Below are 22,316 nucleotides of genomic sequence, written 5' to 3'. Positions count from 1 at the left end.
ATACCAGGTGTGGTTGGACGGTGGGGATGACCCACTTGGACCGGTCTTGGCAGCAGAGCAGCCAATGGCCTTTTGCTCCGGAGAACAGCGCTTCAAGTACTCCCCGCAGACACTCCAGGGCTCTGGGGAGCCGGCGCAAGGAAAAATAGAGAGAACAGGCTGCTGAAGGCAACTCCTTTTTATTGAAGAAAGCTTGTGTAAAACTACTTTTTATCACATAAGTCTTACAAGCACAGAAACTCAGGACAGCAAGAAAAGCACAGAAAATATTTACATAATGAAGAAATGGTGCTACAGAAACAGCTGCACGAAAAAGCAAAACACAACTAGATAAACACTCCGGTGAAGTACCACAAAGGGAAGGGGAAGGTGACACTTCCCTGCTTCTGCTGAGGAACCTGAGCAGTGGAAGGTCTGAGCACCCAGTGCCACCACCGAGGTGACAAACAGGCCTCCCCTTGCAGGGGACAGTGCATGCCGTGCCAGCGGTCACACAGACACCGAGGGAAATTCTTGGTCCCAAAGAACAGCCGGGCAGGAGGAGGTTTGCGCTGCACGAGTCTCTTCCAGTGCCAAGGATGGCAGGGGAGAAGCTCACTATAGGGGGAACCTGCTGCTTCCCAGCCGGCTCTCCTGCAGGATCCCATGGATCAAGTGAAAACCCTTGGGTGGTGTCTGTCCTGCCCGTCTGTCCAAGAGCCCGTCTCACTCCGCTGGCACGGCCGAGACGCCCGTTCAGCTCTGTAGCAGCACAAGGCACCGGCAGTCCCAAGCATCTTACCTGAGGATGACCCCTGGGCTGAACACGCGGTTTCTTGGCAGCACGACAGAAGATAAAACTGCCAACACCGAGTGCAGAGCGGAGACAAGTCCGCGCAAACCTCCATTACCAAAGCTGAATTTAAAACCCCAAAGCTAAAACAACATGGCAGAGGCTGAGCCACAGGGGCTTACACAGACATAAAGGGCTGCCAAAAAGAAAAACACGAGCATGGAGTTCTAAATGCTTGCGCCTCACGTGGGCACGGCCCTCTGGTTGGGGAGTTAAAACCAGTTTTGTTACATATTTTAAAGGATTTCATATGTTTTAAAGTCTGCTTTAACATTAAAATGACCACCAAGTGTTAAGAGATTCCAGCTACCTAAAGGGTAAAAGGGAGGTGGCACCAGCTGGGCACACGGCGCCAGTGCTCACAAGAAGCTGGGGGTATTCCTGTTGAAGGAAATTAACTTATTTATAAACCCAAGAAAAACAGAGCGCTATTCACTTCTAACATTTTGGACTGGCTTCAGTTCAGTGAAAAGATTTCGTAGTCTGAGGTGTTGTGTTTTGGTGATGAGCTTGTCAAGGGTTCTCCTCAAGGCTAGTTTGCAGATCAGTTTGGATCAGCAGTTTAAAATCTTCATTTAAAAAAAAAAATATCAAAAGCTATCATCCTCATCAGAGTCTTCTGTGTACTGGATGGGCTTTTTGAGACGTCCAGGCCTGGTACGGGGCACGGCGACGGGGCTGTTCGCACCAGCAGCTGAATCAGTAAAGTCGTCATCATCATCCAGCTTGGATTTCTGGAGGGAAAGCATCACGAAGCAGCGAATCAGGGAACACTCAGTCAGCCCAAAGCGTGCCACTGTGTCAGGGCCAGGTGGCGGTTCGGGCTGGTGAGACCAAGCCAACACCCTGGGGCAGCGTAGGTGTGCCCAGCCCCCCTCCTCACCCACCTTCCCCACCCCTGGCAATAAAGACAGGGGGGCAACACACTGGAGGTTCTACCTCCGCCACGCTGCTTCTGCCAGAATAACTGGCACCAGGCTCCGCAGCATCCCCTTGGCTCAAGCAGGGTGGCAGGGTACAAACCTTTGCTGCAACCGATTTGGAAATCTTCAAGCCAAAATCTGAATCTGAATCTGAATCTAAGAGGTTTGGCTGCCTTTTGATAACTTTCTGCCCCTTGGTCTGGCCAGGCTTCTTATCGCTCACTCCTTTGGCCTTGGAGCCCTGGGATCCCTCCTTCGCCGCCGCCTTGCTGGATTTGGGTGCAGCCTTTTTCTTGCCCAGAACATCCATGATGGACGGCTGGTTATCTGAAACAGAACTCAGCGTTTAAACCCTCGTTTTGCTGCCTCTCCCCTCTTCTCGCTCGCAGGTTGTCTCGTTTTGAAGCACGGTTTTCTAGAAAGATTACTCTTTACCGAAATTATGAGTTAGGAGGTTGTTTATCTGCTTAGTTCCACCATGTTTAGAGGATCAAATTAAAATGTAGCCAAAGCAATTTACAGCCTATTTCAGATGGAAAAAGTCCTGAACTCTGAAGGCTGTTAACCAATCTTACACCTTCAAAACTTTTTCACAGGAAAGGAATGAATTTGCCATCTATACTAAGCACTTCCTTGTGGAGCTCTTTCTTACCTGTATTTTGATATTTTTTTAACAGCATCTTGAAAGCATGCCTCCCAAGTTCAGCTGAAACGAGCAGGCCATTTCTGAATGATAATAGGCGCTCTCAATTTAGAAGTGGAAGAAACAGCTATTTTGCTGTGAAGTAACATGCTATTTTCCTGCTGGGATCAAAACCAGCTAGTGATGGAATATGCAAAACAGCTTTCAAAGTTCGACAAAGAGTCTGGGCAGTTACATTCAAAAAAAACCTGAGTCAAATGCTGTAGATTTATGAGGTTGAGCTAGCACTAAATAGATCAAGCTACCCCAAAGCAGCTTTTTTTTTTTTTTTTTTTTCTCCAAAAAGACACGAAGTAGAACATTGACTGCAAGACACAAATTCCACTTGGATTGTTTCTGCCAAGTATTACACAGCACTGTAGGAAGCATTCACTTTTCCTGTTCCCAAACTAAAATTCACTCCCTTCAAGCATGTCTGAGATGAACTAGAACATGATATGTTTGGAAACAGACTTCTTTAAAAATGACAACTAGAAAACCTTTGCCACAAACCTCAGATCTTTTCTGAAGTGAAAACTCCAAGTTATTCAGGCCTCTGAATACCGAGTAAAATCCCTCAATTTGTTTCCCACAGGAATAATAACCGTTTATCTAAAAATGATCGTACCCAGCTTTGCTTTACTTTTAGGGGCACTGGCCTTCTTTGCTGCCGCAGATTTTTCAGCTACAGCCTTACTGTGAGGAACAGAGACAGAAGGAGCTGCGGGAGCTTGACTCACATCTTCGTTAGCAACATCTTGGACTTGAACTGAGTAAAGAAAGCAGAGAAGAGTCAAATCATCTACTCTGGCCATAAATATTAGAACAGAAGAAAATGATTTTGATCCACTTCTTATAAAGAACTATTACATCTGGATTAATCCAAATTTAAGTCAGAAGTCTGGGGCACTGAAACCAGCTTGTACGCCAACACTGAATTTTTTGGTAAGATCTTGTGACTAATGTCTGCCTTTGACCAGCGCTGAACGCTGACAGAACGCCCCGTGCACTCTCCTGGGGTTTTAGGAAAATCAGCGAGGTTTAGGTCCTGTACTCACCAGGGATAGCACTTTGCACTGCCTTTTGCTTGGGAGCTTTAGCTGCTTTTTCAGTGGTTTCCCTAGAACACAAAACCCCAAGTATTCTTTTAACCTACGATACAATATAAGGCGCATACAAAAGAGATAGATGCACTGAAGAAAAAGAACTATTAATTTCTATATAGCATTAACACCAGAAGTACAGCTAACTTCTAGTGACTACGTGAAGAAATACTCACTTTGGAGCAGCTCTGGGCTTGGGAGGTTTTTCTTTTGAGTTTGTGTCAGATTCAGTGTTGCTTTCACTGTTCCCCTGAAATTCAGGCTCCTCATCTGAGCTGGAGAGATTTGAATCTGAGCTCGAACTGATCTCGATCTTGACTTTGGCTGGTGAAATGACACAGATGTATTATTTTACACATTTGGCAACATGCATCTCAGTTTATTTTTCAATATTTTAGCTGCAATTATTAAAAAATAAAGATCTGAATAAAAACAAGCAGATACTGAGACTGCCAGCAAGACGACTCCAAATCACAAGTGTACTCCGTGCACGCTTACCAACAACGCATTTGGTATGTCAAAACAGTTGTGCAATTACAACCAATAACCTTATTTCTCTAGTTGCCCCTTTTCTGCTTTTCCTTGAAAAGCATGGTGAAAATCTGCTCAAATGGTAGAAATATTTAGTTATGTACAGTAAAATAAATAAGCCTCTTAATTATTTCTGGCTGGGATCTCAGACTCTGGGAGCTCTCTAAATAGTCTGTTCAATTTTGTCCTCCACCAACTGCCCCTCTTCTGCGTTTGTGTCGCCACTCACCTGCTGCTTGGCGAACCACTCTCTCTCTTGGAGGAGGCAGCACCTCAAAGTCAGACCCTGAATCAGACCCTGAGTCAGACCAAGGGTTTCGTTTCTTCATTTTCTTTAATGGCTTAAATGGTAGAGTGGCCTGTCTCTTAGCACCTGAAAAATATTGGGAGGTAGGATGAACCTGTGAACTGCCACACATGCTCCAGGCTGAGCAGTTAAAGCTCAGCTTAGAAATATATCACTAAATTCAGAGAATTCTGGCTTAAACATCACAGGGAAATAGTCATCTATCCTGCTTGACTGTTATCCAGGATCACATTCACCTATTTTTTCCAAAAATACTGATCCTAGATGTTACTCATCACATTCAGGAAGAGGTCAGATAACCAAATTGACAACCCTTCCCTCACTTTCCATTGATGGAATAACACGGAAAAGCATTTACCTCGCTCAGCGTTAAGAAGCTTGTGCTGTAACTTCTGCTTAAGGGCTGAAGGCTCTTTGTCTCCCGATGTGTTTTCTTCTTGATTCTCATCACATTCAGCTTTTTCACTCTGAAGACACAAGCAGATAGCAAACAGATAGCAAGTCAGCTCAGACAATTAGAAGGGGCACACAGGGTAACGGAGAAAGGAGCTGCTTGTTTTAGGTGTATGAAAGTGATACAAGAAATCTGAGTTTGTGAAACAAACAGCATGTAAAATTGATTACAGCCAAGTAAATCAGACATGCTCTGTCCCCAGATCAGGTGACTTAAAATGCAAAATCCAACATTAACAAAAACAGGAACTCTGTCCCTGCTCCTGAGAGCGCTTTGGTACCGCCTTTGTGTGCTGACGGTGTGGCTCTAGGGTGTGTTGAGGATGCAGAATTGGACAGGGTGGGTTAAAAACAACAGTGCAAATTATTTGGAAAAACTTTTAGATTGAACCATCTGTAGGAAAGGAGCAGTGTGTCTGGCTTACAGGTCAAAACGGGTGAGGGGACAGTTTTAGTTTTCTATGTTGCAAATGGCTGAATGGCATGATTTCAACTAGCACTATAAAAAGAGTTACATCTTCTTTATGTCTTTGATGTAGAGAACAATAATGGCATTAAGTGGCTGAAGTGCTACTGGAAATGCAAAAGCTGTTCTAGAGAAACAAATTTACTAGCTGCATTTCCTGCCTGCTAGAGGATTCATAAAACCCCCAAGACACCTAGAACAATCTTACTTGCATGTGCCTTTTCATTTCTAAGTTATCAGCCCATCTCTGACAGTGTGATATATGCTCTTGCCAAAAGGTTTCCCTCTAAGCCATCTTCTGGTACACTAGTGAACCCATTCTCCTTCAGACTGAGAAACGCCCATTTCTGGGGTTTCCCACATCCTAAGATCCTGTCCCTCTCCCTGAACAGCTGCTTCATCAGGACAAGTTCAGCTAACAAGAACTAGCATCTCTTTAGGACTGTAGTGAAAAGGATGTAAAGAAAGATTAAGCATACAGAATGTTCCTTTTTACCTTTATTTTCTTTTTAGTTTTCTTCTCTGCTTCTGCCTTCATCTCTGCAGTTATCTGAGGAACAACCCTTATGCCACAAGATGATGGCATTACTGTTGACAGCTGTGCCGCCTTCACCTTCGTTTTCCCTCCTTTCACCTTTAAAGATTTACCAGCAAGCACTGCCGTCTCATCCTCGGCTTGCTTGGCTTCCACTGCCTGCAGCGGTGAGCATAAAAAAATACAGCCATGAGAAAACAGAAGAAACAATGTACTACTGAAAAACCCACCATCGCAGCCCTTGCAGTAAAGCACTCTGTACTTGCCGATAGATTTCCTGATTTTACTTGCTGATAGTTTAAATGCAGCTGCCCATACCACTACAGATTTGCACACTTCCAAGCAACGATCTAAGCCAGAGCTACAGTTCAGTTATTTGGGGAGTACAAAGAGACACAGGCAGTGACCAGGTGTGACTGTGCACAGATGTTCACCCACAATTTGGGCTCTGTTCAGTAAAGCCCAGCTCCTCCCTCACCTTTTCAGTGTCCAAAAAGCCCTTTGATCTGCATCTCTTCAGACTACATCCTAGTACTAGTTTTCTCTCTCAAGCCCTCCTAAAGCTCCTCTTCACTACTCAGACTGGTAACTGACCACCTTGGTGTTTAGACTCCCTGGCAAAAGCAGTGCTACTCCTATCCGAGCTAGGAAGGCGATGAAAGCTTTCATTTTCCTCAATGAGTGCAAGACATAGGAGTTATTTTTAGGTTCCTTATTATGAAAAAAAAAAGTCAATAAAGAGCTGGTGAATAAGACCACGAGAAAGTTGGTCATCTGCACTGAACACTGACATACATCAAGTTTTTCAACAAAGGCAGCAAGGTCTTCCTTCCACAGATCAGAGGGATTCTTGCTCTTCAAGTTTCCCAGCTCCTGTTCCTAAAGGGAATCACAGTTTATAATTGTTAGTCACATATTTGAATTCACCATCAAAAAACCCAACAACAATGCTTTTATAAGAAAAAGGAGGAACATACTTTGTTATCTCTCTGCTTACAGAGCTCATCTTTCTTCTCCTTAGTCAGATACCAAAGGGGCATGTTCAGCAGATAGTTGAAGTCTGGTCCAGTAGCCGCAGATGACTCTTTGTCACTCTCCCCCTCCTCCTCCTTCTCCTCCTCCTCTTCCTCCTGAATGTGGATTTAAACCGAACATTGTCAACAAGTATATCGACATACAAGAGTAGGGCAATCTATCCAGTTTGGGCTGCACCACAGGTACTCTGTGTGCTTACAGTGTCCCAGACTCTTCGAGAAAAATTCAGAAATGGATCAAGTTCTTACAGCCTCAGCTGCTATCACACAGAGGAATCCATCTGCAAAAACAATTCTCCAGATCTCTCTTGCTCTTCTCTATTTGGCCTCTCTGTCTTGATAGTCTATACTCTCTCCTCAGGCTAAAAACTGTCATCTTCCTCACAGCCCTTCCCCAACAGGCAGAAGGAAACCCTTAAAGGGCAGCAGAAATTGCTGTGGCAAGAGGATTTGACCTGACAAACTCAAACCCAAACGACTAGGTCTCAGTGCCTTCTGAACGAGAGGCTGGATTTTTGCTTGCCTTATGTTTCCTGTCACAGACATACCAGACACATAAGCTCTTGGACCCTACAAACAGAAAAGTAACTTGGGTTTCTTCGTACAGCTATGGACCTTCAGAGACAGGGGTCAGTTTGGATCAGTTTAGAGAGGATAACTGAAGCGCTACCTTGTTTTGCGATTCCTTCCAAGCCTTCACTGGATCCGATTCATACCCTCTCTGGATAAGGACTTTAATCAACTCTTTCTTGGGTTTGTTTTCTGTAAAGAGACATTTCAGGATGTTCAGTGGCCACTACCCATCAGTGTTAGGAAAGACAGGAGCTTAAAATTTTGGATCTCAGGGTTCTAACAGCTCAGCATCCTGCTGGGCTCTAAAATACCATTTCCTCATCAGAGGTGGGACATGTGGAAGAGCCTGAAATAACACCTAAAAAGTTCCTAATAGCAAATGACTTGTCAGGTCAGAATTGCTCCTATACCTGTCAGGAACACCTGGCAAAGCACTATAAATATTTTTCTTTTTCATTTCCATACCTGCATTTCCCTTGCCCTAAGTATTTTTTGAACTTGAAAAAAACCAGGTGTGATGGTATCAAAAAGGTTTCACAATAGGCAGGCAGGTGGAAGCAAAATAACCCTGATAGCACTCAAAGGCTTTGGTATAGCTTTCACCTCATTAGACATCACCTGGGAAATTTATGCTATAAGGGCCCCAACCAATGGAAACGCTTCAGCTGGAATTTGTTCCTTTTTAAGCTATCAGAAGCAATCAACCATGAGACACAAATACAAATGAAACCAGTTCTGTCAGCCTTGGAACTACTTAGAACAAAATCCCAAGAAAATGCATTTCAAGGGAATTATTCTTTCTCTTCCCGAGTCAAGTCAGACAAACAGGGGCTGTTGGGATTATCGGGCTGCTTTCAGACGCAAACCACAAAGCATCTTATGACACTTTGTCTAGCTACATCCTCCATGAATGCAAGTGAAATACAGACTGCCTTTTAGACTGAGGTGGAAAAGTTGATTGGAAAATTTGAATGCTGGGAACAAAGATCTGTTTTTCTAGCTCATGATTCTCAGATGCTGTTAACTTGAGTGTCTGTCTTTGAACCTCCAATCCACTGAGAACGTGATTTGGAATATTTTTGTGGAGGTTCACAAAGATAAAACACAGAGATACGGGTTCTTAAGATGTATGCATTTGAACAGAAAACACTGCCCCTTTTTAACCCCACCAGTATTTAACTCTTATTCCTACTGAGTCAGAAATAGATAGGAATTACTGCTAAATTATTAAAAAAATTACTCTCATAATTGCATCAAATACACAGTAGGAAAGCTGTATGAGTACCCCATTTTAATTAATATGTACATAATGCTCTACAGACTGAAGATACCTGGGAAGCATTTTCCTCTTGTATGTTACTGGAACAGAAAGATAAGCCCTGGTGTGGTTTGTTAAGAGCCAGTCCGGGGCTGAGGGGGTGCTGACAGAACTCAAGAGAGCACCTATAGCTCTTCTCCCAGTTTCACAAACCAAGTAACCAAGAACAATGCATACCGATCACAATTTTGCCATCTATTTTCTCCAGGATGAAACGAGCCTGGTTGCTCAGTTTCGCAGCCTCCGCACCTAGCATTCCCATAAGCCATTCTTTTCTCAAACTGTAATATCGGAGCCTGAGTTCAAAGAACTCTTTAAGAATATCCTGGGGAGAGTCATACTTCTTGAGAAAGCCAACATGGTCAAAAAGAACCTAGATGAAAGAACACAGGTGTTACGATGATAAAACGGATTTCCAAAACCACTAAAAATTACCTGTAACACAGGTGTGAGAGTACAATTGAATTATTAGCCAACAAATTATAAAACCTTGGTGGTGTTTTGGGAATTACTTCAGTTTGCAAACACAACAGCAGAGACAATTTTAGAGTTTCAAAGTTCTTGAAAACACATAGTGGGGTTAGGGTTACTTGAATCTTAAAGCTCTCTGTCAGATAAACATCTTGCTATCAAGCTTCACACATTGTCAGAATCCAGACATTCAGTGGCAGTGCTGTTGTCACAACAAAGGTCTCTAAACCATGCGATTTCAGCTCACTTGGACTCCTTCAGGCAAAACCCTATCACTCTGGGCCCATTCCCAAGCCAATCTTTTGACCTTTTGAAGGTATATTTAGAAAGCTGATTTAAAACCAGTAACAGCACAAAAATCAAAGTGAACAGGTTACTGCAAAAGAGTATTTTTGTTACGTGCAGCAACGGCAGCTGTCCACACAGGCTTTGAGTTACACCAAGGACTCTCTTCAGCAGAATGTTACATACCATGGAGTTGCATGTTAAACTTGTTTGGAGTTTGAAGACCTTATGCAGCCCCGCTGCTTTAGCTTCCGCTAGTTTTTCTTCAGTCATCTTCACTACAAACTTCACTGTCGTGTCTGTGTGATATTCTTTATAGTCTGTGATTAGTGAGGGGGTCTTCTCAGTCCCATTTAACATAGGCTCCAGAACTTGCTCTTTGTAAGTCTGAGGAAAGAATCAATCAGACCCATGTTTTCCATGAAGATGAAAAGCTCCAAACCCCACCAATCACTTTTTGCTTTACAGGGCAAACTATACATTTCTAGGGCAAATTCCCTATTACCTGTGTCCATGTTCTGACAGGCAACTCAGTGATCTCAATGGTTGTAGAATCCAGGATAGACACTTCACCACTTATCACATACTGATTAGGTCCCAGCTCATCTATTGTGCCTTTGAAATTCCTGTAACTAGGAAGCTAAGCAGAAAAGAACACTGGATTCAGCTTTGTGTTGATGCTTCTGTTTTTAAGCATTTGCATGAAATGCTCCAAAACACACTGAATAAACTAACAAGTGAGACATTGTTTAATTTAAATATATTATTTACCATTGGCAATGGCTCTTCTCCATCCATCAGACGACGGATATTATTCACAACTTCCCTGATATCAAAGTTGGGGATCTTGCAGGACCAGCCAGTACCAATCCCCTCTGCTCCATTTATCAGCACCATGGGAATGATGGGCATATACCATTCTGGCTCCACACGTTGATTGTCATCATACAAGAACCTCAGGATATTGTCATCCACTGGTGGGAACAGCAACCGTGCCAGCGGACTAGGATGGAAAAGAGAATTTAAGCCCCAATTCTCCTTACAGAACAGTGACCACCATTCCAAAAGAACCCTCCAGAAAACAAACAAAAAAAACACCTAAATTGGGTTTATTCCTATCAGCCAACCACAGCCATACAGCCTGGGGCTCTGTGTGAGGAAACCAGGCTTCTAGAGTAACACTCAAAACAGATGCATCTTCAGCAATTCCACCCATCTCTACAGGTTCCACTGGCTATATGGGGCCCTTAATTTAAATACTTCGGGTATGAGTTTAAAGTTTAATGTCCAGAAAGGCTCCAATTCTCTGTACCTTGCTTTAGTACAACCATACATGTGCTCAAGTAACAGATTTGACCAAGTTCAACCTAAGTGACCATTGGGTCAGAGACTAAAGCACTGCACTTTCAGCTATTAGAACTTTGCTTTCCCAGCTCAGGTTCGCTTTTTATTATCCTACTCAAATTTCTCCCTTTGTTTTTGCTGCCATTTCCATATTCTCCACTGTGCCTTTCTGTTCTCTGGAATGATAACCAAAGTTTATATACCTGAACCTAGTGTCCAAACCTCACTTCAATTGTTGCTACTCAGAGTGAGCAAGTAGTCCAAATTTTTAAAGGGAAGAAGCACATTCATTTTTCATCCTAATTGCTGTCAAATTGAGTCTTGTAATATGCTAAGAATATTTAAGACTGTAAGAAATCATTAATGCTGACCTGAGCAGCGTAAAGATGTATCGAGGACTGGCAGAGTCTTTCCCACCATGCAGCCTTGTGCCAAACTGACCAATAGGCTGTAGCAAGTTGAGGTTGTTGCTGCCCACAAAGTTCTGAGCTAAGTTAATGATGGTCATCATCAGCGATGCCTGCAATAAAGGAAGGTTCAAAGCTAAATATGCAGAATTCTTCACTCAACGGACAAAGTTAAAGCCAAAATTCACACCAGGAACAGAACTGATATAGAGGATAAACTCAAAATACTGGAGGAAACTCGCGGAAAGTACATCCCAAGACTGTCTAGCCTGGGTGACTAGATATATTCCAGTGACCCACAGATATACTGCTGTCTACCTGTTCTTGAAACCTCCAGTGAAAGATCCTGTCAGTCTCCAAAAGGAAGCTTGTTTTAGTGCTTAACTTGTCCTTACCAAGGTAGAAAGGCTATTAACATCTGCCTAAATCTATCATAAATAAAGGGGTTTTTTTTCTTGTTCTACTTTTTGAATAAAATACATTCCCATAAAGTCTAGGCAGGAAAGGCAGACCAACCAATCTCAGATTAAATTCTTGTTGAAGAATAGGAGATATACAGTCACTTTGTTTTGGTATTTATACTCAAATATCTAGTTCTGCTTTAGAGGCATCTTAACTGTTAAGTCAACAGAAAGGCTTGCCTTTCATTTAAAAAGCATTTTGCACAACAAGGCCAGGTTCTTACTTCACCATGATGGTATGAGGACATCTCAGCTACAGAACCAGCCAGCTGAGCAACTTTCACCTCTCGCTTATCATTTCGTTTGAAACAAGTGAACAGAACTTTTCTTTGACCTGGCTTCAAACCTGTATAAAAAAAAGACAAGACCTTGTGATTAGAACATACGATGTGTTTCACTTCTGCTCTCTAGAGACTATGACATGCTTCTACACCTAAAAATTCTGCCCCAGAGAGTAAGGTACTTGCAATAATATACTACAAAATGGACAAAACATTTAATCCAAAGATTAAAAAACCTGGACAGCAGAAAATGAACTTCAGAACACTGACCCTGAAAACTCAGCAGGTTTCCCAATTCTGATATGACATACAAGCACCCATTTATTAAGAGCTGGGGCACGCACTATGTGGAATCACGATCTTGAAATAACTTACCATCAACCAGTGACGGGATTGATCTTTCATTATCCGAGTTTGAGAACAGCACTAACTCCTTGTTTATGAAGTCGTTGTATGTCAGGAAATTAGTATTTTTCCCATACAGGTATTCCTAGGAAAAACAGGTGCAAGACTGCCTTAATTTTAATGAGGTCTAATCTGTTTCTTAGCACATCCTTGGCTAGTTTCACTAAAATGGAAGCTCCTTGTCAGAATAGCTAAACACAGCTCCAGTGCTGACAGTCTTAGCATGGTGAAGCGAAACATTTCCTGTGATGCAGGCCCATTTTTTGATAAATAAAATCTTCATGCAGCCCTGCTCAAGGTATCATTTCCCTATTGATAAAGTAATTTGAGTGATAAGTGTTAAATGTGAAATTCACGGATGCACAATTGATAATGTGGCTACACTGGTGAGAGAAGGAGCTGCTCTGCAAAATCCTGAAATGTTTTAACTGTCCCATAATCAGGTGACTGACTCCCTGACTGAGCTCTGTGCAGCTCTAGCATGCCAGAATGACACTGAGAAGAGCCCCAGGGAGAGACAGGAAACCAGTTTCCTTATCTATGTAAACCTTTTACCTCTGGCAGACCATGCAGCTTCCGTTGTCTTCTATCCTGCATGAAATTAGTCAGCCACTCCTTTCGCTCTTCTATCTTCTTCTTGCTAAAGGCCTGTGTATTACAAAATGAAAAGTAACTCAATTCCAGGACATTCTGTGGTGTGCCTTATTGGCTCACTTGGAAAAAGAAAGCATACAGGAAGAGTTTACCCAGGAGAATAACATGCTAAATGTGCTGACCTAATAGCCCAAGAAATGCAATAAAAGTTTCTTGTAGCTAAATATATTAGGAGCATAATTTCCACCAGTCTTTAGGAAACATGGTAGTTAGATTTAAATGTATGGATTTTTAACATAATAATGGAAAACGACAGGAGATTTTGGAGGAAATTTATATTTTGGGGAAAAACTTGGTTTTTTGGCATTGCCTAATAGCTCAGAATACTTAGGAGTCAATGGCTACTGAAGGTGAAGAAGTTCACAGAAGCAAGGACTGTTTTAATCCACTGGTGAACCATTTTGCAAGAAAATCTGAGGGAGAAAAGGGAGGTCTGACTTGGAGAAAACTGCAGTAGAACATGCAGAAAAATGTTAAAGGAATATTTACTGTTGTGTCTGAAAATGTCAATTGGTTTGTAGTGATTAGTTTGTTCTGAGCTATATTTAAAAGCCATCATTAAAAGGCTACTCTTGGCCTGAGGTCTGTGGACAGATTTGCTTCTACTGGTTAGACTAAAGCCGTAGCCTTGGTAACAAAGAGATTGTCTCAAGCCCAAAGGCCTTTAAGAGCATATTAAGAGAAAATACACAGCACTCTAAGCAGTAGAATACCAAAGGTAGTAAGTCAGCAATTAAATCAAGTGTTAGTTACCAGGGTGATCGCAGCATCATCTGCAGGCCCAGAATATTTGAAGCCAATTCGATGTTTAGCCATATCTGCAAAGTATTCTTTAGCCTCCTTTGATGTGCTGGTACCCAAACCTGCAGAGACAGTACTAGTTAATCCTAATAACTTCTTGCTTAAATTAAGTTGCAGTTCAAAGAAATATTTTACCATGCCCAGTTTCTGTGATGCATCATACAAATGTATAGCATGAAGATGACTTACTGAAAACACACGACTTTAAAATGAGATGTAAGGTATCTGTAATTCTTGTGCTTTTAGTGATAAGTGAGCAGTTGCATGTTGTACTTTCGGGTTTTGTCTGTAACTCCTGTAGATATCCAAAATGATTAACAGCTACTGTTCTGCAGTTGGCAACTTTCTTATTGGTACTAGGCGATTCGGAAGTACTTAGCTTACAGTGCTAACACTACACAAGGACCATTCTATGGAAAATACCACATAAAACTGAGCATAATTGCCTAAGAGGGCTGAAAGAATGGTTATCCACAATATTCTAGCTCCATTTTGAGAGATTTTACTGAGATTTTTATCCAGTTAGATGTTATTGTTTCCTTACTTTTGTATTTTATGTTGCATGTATTTGTAGTCAGAGTATCTTAGGAGGGAAGATCCTTTCTGCAAAAGCAGGGCTAACTGAATTTAATCATGAATGCTTTTACTTGGGTCATTTAATTTCAACATATTACATTTTCTACAAACCTTTATAGTACTTGATTTTCCATGAATTGTAGTTCTGTGTACCGTTTTTCCATTCTTCAAATTCAGGAATGCTGTAGAATGCAATTTCTTCTTTGTTTTTAGAGACCTACAATCAACAAATATTTTAACCGTGAAATGAGAGGCAGATTTAGACCAATGGATCTTTACTCATTTACCTTATCATCTACCCAACCCTTACCTTTATGATGGGAGTAATAAATTCCTCCAAAAAGTTGTGTTTTAGAAGAGATGGCCAGTTGTGATGGATGAAGTTTATCAGCAAACCTTTGATATGTGATCCATCTTGATCCTGATTAAAAAAAAAAAAGACACCACAAACCCCAACACATTATATCAGGGACATGATGGAATTAACAATTGTTACCTTAACAGCAAATGATTCTATAATTCCAGCTAACTGACCCTTTTAACTTTCACTTCTAAAAAAGTGACCACGTGTTGTGTAACCTAAGAAAACCAAGAGAAACAGAAAAGGCACATTCTTGGTGAAAGAAGGTATCAAGGACTGGTCAAGGGCCTTGAATCAGCAGACTGGAAAGACAGTATTTAGCTATCTGGCGATGCTGCTCTCCCCGTCTATTTTATCTGTTTTGTGGCTGAAAAGACATTATGACCCACTAAAATACAGCATGATAAAAAGAAACAAATTCAGAGGATTAGGTACAACAGTGGCAGTAGGAGAAAGGTAGCACTTTTTTCTTCTTTCCTCTGTATTCAAGTGGTGTTTTTTTCTGTCCCAATTTTCAATTTTAGTGAACCTAACCTGATCTGTCATAATCATAATCTTTCCATAGCGAAGAGTCTTTAAAGATTCTTGATCTTCATAGTTCTTTTTATATTGTAAACCCACAATCTTGATGATGTTGTTGATTTCAGCATTTTCCATAATCTGGAAAAGATCACACAAAATAAAAACCTTGTTTTTCACACTTAAAATGTAGCTGAAAATCTAAAGCTATTCATAAGTATACTGTTGACTGAGCTTTGTTGCATTATGCAAAGCATAATGCGCCTTTTAACAGGTAGATTATAACTATTTTCCAACTAACCTGCTTATGAGAAGCTTCTCTGACGTTGAGTATTTTCCCACGCAGGGGAAATACTCCATATTTGTCTCTACCAACCACTCCTAGACCAGAGACAGCCAGTGTTTTGGCTGAGTCTCCCTCTGTCAGGATAAGCGTGCAATCTAAAGAATTCTTGCTGCCTAAAAAATAAAAGAAACATCAAGTCAATTTTCCAATTACGAAGTGAAATCAAAGCCTGGATACTCACAAACTGAATGAGAACAAATACCTTCTAACACATACAAGTTTTGTTGCACTGCACATAGTAAATGGGAATAAACATAGTAAATGGGACTGTAATATGGGGATAAACTATAATTACAGGTTTTTGCATTTTTCCTTATGAGACAATTCTTTTGTCTAATGAAGAAGTTTTAACTGTTTTTGAATGAATTGGTTACAAAGGACGTAAACCACTTACCAGCATCATTGGCATCATCCAGCTTAGGAACACCCTTAATCTTGGTGTGTTTCACAGCTGAACATTTCTTATTCAGCTCGTTCTGAGCTTTAAATTTTACCCAGTTTAGGACACTTTCAACAATGCCACAGGCCACTGCCTGCAATACAAAAAATAACCGCAAACAACTGTGGGAAAAGCCTTAACAACGACAGAATATTAAGTTACATTTTCTTTAATTCATGACATTGCTTCAAAAGTAGATATTAGCCACATTAAGCATAAGATGTAGTTTTACAGACATTGTGATTATCTGTGTATCAGTACTTACCCCCTTAATAAATTTTTCACTCAATTTACACGTTGAACCAAAGTTCTTTGCCTGCAGAGTCATGTTCTCTTTAGTCTGAGAGTCAAAGGTTGGGTTTTCAATTAAGGCATTCACAAAAATCCACATATGGTTCTTCACCTAGAATTAAATACAAGCAGTAATCACACATTATGCAAGCCCACCTTGGTAACAGCAGTGCATTCTGATACTTGCTGGTCAGAATGACACAGGAAGGAAAAACTCATTTATCACTATGCATGGTTTTTAATTTTTCTAGATATCTTCAAAGAATTTAGGGCAGCTAATGAACATTCACGAGCAATGTTTACTGATTTGAGACGTCAAGGAATTAGCAGCTCTCAGCCCAAATAGGTTATTGTCTAGCAGATACCAAGTTTTAGTCCATCTACACTGACTTACAGTGTTCTGATTACAAAATACATTGGCCAAACAAAGAGAAGACCGTTAGTTGGCTTGAACTGGGCAATATGAGGCTTCTATAATTAGCAATTTCTTATCTATATATGGTCTGTAGAATAGAAATATGTATTATTAATTAAAGTAGTAATGCACTAAGCTGTAGTTACAATTTGCATTAATGCCAGAGTTGTGTTTTCCACTGGGGAAATTCCGACACTGTACCTGAAAAGGCTTCACTCCAGCTCCATTTTTGTTCTTCTTTTTCACAACGTCAATGAGCTTAGTCACAAGCTGGTCAGTGACATAATCAATGTGCCTGCCACCCTAAGGGAACAGGGGACCAAAGACATGGTGGGGGTGCCATTAAAACAAAGCATGCATATCTGTTTAAAACTTTTAGCATAGTCTTTGCAACATTAAGCAACATTTTCACTAACAGACACACATTTGAAAATAGCTAAGAATATTGATGATGAAGAATATGGCATTAGCTTGACTAAGTAAGCTAAGGAAGAGTTACCTTTGTAGTGGCAATGCTGTTGACAAAGCTAACTTGCTGGAAGCCTCTTTCACTTAAAGTCAAACACACTTCCCACCGAGAATTTACTTCCTCGTGGATAACCTTAAGCGCATTACCAGTTTCATCTACTCTGTCCTTCAGATAGAGGTCCACATAACTGCGGAATCCTTTCACCTGCATACAGACGAAAGCAGACAATTAATTTATAACAGCTCCTATAAATACTTAATTCATATCTTCCTGGGAAGTGGGTAGCAAAATCACTCATGCAAATTTTCCCTTTAATACGTGTAATGACATAAATTTCTTCAACAAAAATCTGTTTAAATGACATGAGAAATACAGATATTACAGTTTCTTCTAAATGTTCACTCACAGGCAGCCTCTGTCCATTTAGGAAAACTTTGACATCCTTTGTGGATCCAGCAATATCATATGCTCTTCGAGACATTAGTGCTACAATGTCTTTATCAAGCGTTGTCATTTTGAATTTTGACAGATCAGGTTGGAAAGTGATACACGTGTAATCTTCTCCATCAAAATATTTCAGCTTCATTTCACCAGCCTTTCCCATGTTGTCTGTCCAGGTCTGAGAAAAGGAGGTTTTGTGAGTTGCAAGTCTAACACACCTGAACAACTAGCTTAGTTTTTAAAAGCAGTAAGCTGATTTACGAGTTTTAAATACTTTCAAATTAAAAAGAACTCACTGGTTAAAAACTAGATTCTGATTATGTCTGCTCGTTATTTATCTGAATTCTATTTTGTGGCACAGTAACTGTGGGCCAAATTTATTCTAATCGAGGTGTACTGAATGCAACTTGCACCTAGAGTTTTGAAACAAAAACTTAGGGTCTTGTTTGAAAATCTCCAGTGTAACCTTACTGAAATGAGAAGTGTTCATACCTGTCTGAATAACTTTTTGTACTCACGACATGCAGTTTCCACAGTAAATTTTGTGCTAAATATGTTGCACAGTTTGGCTCCATAACCATTTCGCCCACCTGGAATTAGAAGGAAAACAGACTTGTGTTACTGCTTTTGTTCAAAGCCATCTAAAACAATTCCAGACAAACAAGACTTCAGCCACTTCAGCACAATCCAAGTACAACTGTCAATAAGCAACAATATCCTACAAACTCAGTATGTGACTATAAATCCACACTTAATTGGGATGAGCATTCAAAGAGAATTTTTCCTGTTCTCCATGTTTGTACCATTACTATAAAATAGAGTGGGAAGACCTCTGTCTGACTGATTCAGAATGCTGTTTTCATGTTCCATCAAGGACCCCCTTCCCCCCCCTTTTAGTTCACACATTAAAACTGAACAGGCTGCTCAGAAATATTAGTGACTATTTGAGAGTCATCCCTACCTGTGACTTTCTTTTCATTGTCATCATAGTTGCTGGATGTTAGTAGCTGTCCAAAGATAAGAGCAGGCACATAGACCTTCTCCACTTTGTGTTCAACAACTGGAATACCTTTGCCGTTGTTCCATACACTGATTGTGTTATTCTCTCTAGGGGGGGAAAAAAAAAGGTGTTTTTAAGGCTGCAAATGATTGAGCTATGAAACAAATGTTCTACAAAAGCTCTGGGGAAAGGCCACCATTTCATAAGAGCAAATCTCCATCCAGCAGCTGCAGAAACAGCCGGCAGAGGGAGAGCAAGTCAACAACAAAATTCTCAGATCTGTGGATACCATCTGTGAAATGGACTGCCACATGTAAAAACCCTCTATCTATGCTCAACGACAGGATAAAACAGTTGAGAGGGAGAAGAGAGGAAAACAGCCACAACAGAAAACAACAAAAAGGCAGTCATTTCACAACTCAGCACCCTGTAAGAGACTGTGGGGCTAAGCAAGGAAAAGGCTTTCACAACTGGTGAATTACATTTGGTCTAACTTGGACCGGCCCCATAGCAGAGCCCTCCAATACCACACCAGCTTAGCAGAACAGCAAATTAACGCACATGCATTGGGAAGGCAACGAACAAAAATGAAATCAAACTTACACATCAATTGTAACCTTAATGCATGACATGTTTTTATCCCTCTGCTTGTTGTCTGCAGCATTGACTAGAACAGAAAGATTATTGTTTATATTACATTCTGAGTCAAGACAAAACTATTAACTCTAAAGTGTCTTCAGCAGAATGAGCGCAAAAATTCAATGCAATGTTACTAATAATCATAATCTCAGGATGCAAATATTTGGCAAGTTATAAAGATGAGTACTGCAAGTTAACATAAAAGGGAGAATTTTGGGCTGAATGAAATTGGTTTTGTAATGGAGTGCACCATCATTCCACGCATGGCTCACTATTTAGCAGCATTAATGGAAGGACATTGGGCATTAGTATCCAATATTTCCAAGCACAATCAGCAAACCATGTACTCTGTGAGCACCATCCACCAAATTAAGCAATAAGTATTACTCGGTCAACAGCACAACCAGATAAAAGTACACTTGATAAGCTCTTACATTTATTTCCAGTTTCTTAGACATTCAGCACCCATTAATGACTTGTCAATCATTGACCCAACAAATAGGTCACCTTACCTAGAATCTCATCGAAGATTTTGTATAAGCCAGGCACAAAGGTCACATCTCTGCAGTTGAGGCCCACGTCCTCATCAAAAACCCACATTTGCTGAAAAGGAGGTAAGAAATAACACATCAGTCCCCAGATACACCTCCGTTTCTGCGCCATCAGTCTGTAAAGCAGATGTTTTGTGCTTTATGAACAGATATTAATGACTTCTCGCCCGCACCAAGGAGTTCAAGTGGCTTAGCCCCGTGGCCCTTCTCGTACCTGGGTGACCAGTTCCACAGAGCCGATGTAGGTGTCGGGCCGGAGCAGGATGTGCTCCAGCTGTGTCTTCTTCTGGTAGATGTGTTCCACCGAGAGCTGCTTCTTGGTGCCATCTCCCTTGGGCACCTGGGAGTTCTCATCCGCAGGCTGCTCGGGGGAGAAACGGAGGCAGTGAGGGGCAGTGGGCTCCTGAAGGTGACCGGGGGAGGGGTCGAAGGGGATCAAGGCGGGGGGGCGTGTGATGGAGCGGGCCCGGGCGGCTGGGAGCCCCTGCACCGTACCAAGGGAGAGAGGGGATCTCGGGGCCGGGGGAGAGGGTGAGGAGAACGTGGATGTGGGAAAGCTCAGAGGAACGGAGGGAGAGGCTACGAGAGGGGCCCGGGGGGAGACCCTGAAGGAGCAGGGGGGACCCGAGGAGAGATCCTGAGGCGGGGGGGTGGGAGACACCCTGAGGGGGGAGGGGGGGGGGCGCGGCGACGGGGACCCGGGGAGAGACTCTGAGGTGGGGGGGGAAGACGACGGGGACCCGGGGAGAGACCCTGAGGCGGGGGGGGAAGACGACGGGGACCCGGGGAGAGACCCTGAGGCGGGGGGGGAAGACGACGGGGACCCGGGGAGAGACCCTGAGGCGGGGGGGGAAGACGACGGGGACCCGGGGAGAGACCCTGAGGCGGGGGGGGAAGACGACGGGGACCCGGGGAGAGACCCTGAGGCGGGGGGGGAAGACGACGGGGACCCGGGGAGAGACCCTGAGGCGGGGGGGAGGAGGGCGGGGAGAGGAACCCGAGGAGAGACCCTGAGGCGGGGGGGATGGGGACCCGGGGGGAGACCCTGAGGGGACAAGGAGCGGAGGTGCGTGGGGCGGGGAAGGGTGGCGGGGCGCCGCACGTACTCGGAGTGGTGACACGAACTCCTGGAGCTTCATGGCGGCGACCGGCACTGCCGAGGAGACACAAAGACAGCCCCAAACGCGCCTTTCAAACCTCCGCGCGGCCCGCCAAAATCCTCAGCCAATCCCCGCCCACGGGCCCCCAGCGCGCCGCCAATCGCAGCGGGAAGGCGGGGACACGTGTCGCGCTTCTCCCTACCTCTCGCTAGTCAGAGGGCGCTCTGCGAATTCAAATCAGCCACTCAGAAGGGACAGTTGCGGGACGGGCAGTGATATTGGCCAATAGAAGAGCGAAGGGGAGGAGTGTGCTGGGCGGCGGGGCCTTAGCGCCTGTCCGCTTGCCTTTGGTGTTATGACGTACCGGGGGTCGCTGGGGGGGGCCCGGGGATATGCTGGAACCCACTGGGTAGGCTTTGGGGGGACACTGGGACCCACTGGTCAGGCCCTGGGGACACTGGCCAGGCCTGGGGATCCACTGGGACCACTGGGTAGGCCCAGAGGGGACATTGGGATCCCCTAGACAGGCCTTGGGACCTACTGGGCAGGCCTTGAGGGGACACAGGGCAGGCCTTGGGGCCTACTCCCTGAGGGGACACTGGGCAGGCCTTGAGGGGACACAGGGCAGGCCTTGGGGCCTACTCCCTGAGGGGACACTGGGCAGGCCCTGAGGGGACACAGGGCAGGCCCTGAGGGGACACTAGGGCACAGTAACGCCGCCTCAACAGGCACCAGGCCCTGGAGTGTGCCCCTGTGTGCATATGCCAGAGCCACCAGTCGGGGGCTGCTGCTGGGGGCTGCTGCCCACGCTCCAGGAGAGGCAAAGGTTGCTGCCTGCACTCGGGAGAAGCTGTTCTGCTGATGCAGCACCCAGCAATGTTGACATCACTGGAGATGGATTACAGTGACTTTATGGTCCTTGCGGTTGTGTCACCTCCTCCCCCTGCACTCCCATTTGTGCTGATCCAATGGGGCTGAAGCCCACTCATGGTTCCAGACCCTCTCCTCATTCCCTGGGCTGGCTGTGGTGTGCCCTTCCACAACCCTTGCTGGGGCGATGTCCTGGGTAGGACCACCCCTGTAACAGATCACTGTCATCCAAAACACCAACAATTATTTCGTCTTTATTTCTGTGACAGCATCTGCTTCACTGGAGGTGCAGGGAAGCAGCTGGGCATGGCCTGGCATCACCCGGTGGGATCTGTGTGGATGGCACAGCCTGGGGCGAGCATGGCACAGCCTGGCCACAGGGTTGGCACCCTCTCGGTGCTCTCCCACAGCCCTGACGCTGCAGTTCACCCCC

General features: G+C 43.5%; 1 protein-coding gene across 1 annotated transcript; it reads right to left on the bottom strand.

The window, feature by feature from the left end:
- Nucleotides 1-160: 160 nt before the first annotated feature.
- On the bottom strand, nt 161-21,110 carry TOP2A (DNA topoisomerase II alpha). The gene is made up of 35 exons (XM_037411159.1): nt 21,020-21,110; nt 20,128-20,274; nt 19,875-19,965; nt 19,327-19,390; nt 18,685-18,830; nt 18,216-18,313; nt 17,689-17,901; nt 17,313-17,486; nt 17,015-17,116; nt 16,373-16,510; nt 16,063-16,201; nt 15,624-15,781; nt 15,338-15,463; nt 14,753-14,863; nt 14,554-14,659; nt 13,819-13,928; nt 12,967-13,059; nt 12,382-12,496; nt 11,950-12,071; nt 11,229-11,377; nt 10,285-10,516; nt 10,019-10,153; nt 9,700-9,900; nt 8,935-9,130; nt 7,537-7,628; nt 6,810-6,962; nt 6,628-6,711; nt 5,794-5,991; nt 4,737-4,845; nt 4,301-4,444; nt 3,717-3,864; nt 3,496-3,557; nt 3,066-3,206; nt 1,856-2,082; nt 161-1,566 (listed from the first exon to the last, which is right to left on the bottom strand). The coding sequence occupies exons 1-35, from the start codon at nt 21,050-21,052 to the stop codon at nt 1,423-1,425; spliced, it is 4,701 nt and encodes a 1,566-aa protein (XP_037267056.1). The 5' UTR covers nt 21,053-21,110; the 3' UTR covers nt 161-1,422.
- Nucleotides 21,111-22,316: the final 1,206 nt, after the last annotated feature.

This window comes from Falco rusticolus, chromosome 18 (assembly GCF_015220075.1).
Source record: "Falco rusticolus isolate bFalRus1 chromosome 18, bFalRus1.pri, whole genome shotgun sequence".
Lineage (NCBI taxonomy): Eukaryota > Metazoa > Chordata > Aves > Falconiformes > Falconidae > Falco > Falco rusticolus.
The sequence above is the reverse complement of the archived record's forward strand: the minus strand, read 5'-3'. Positions and strand labels throughout refer to the sequence as shown.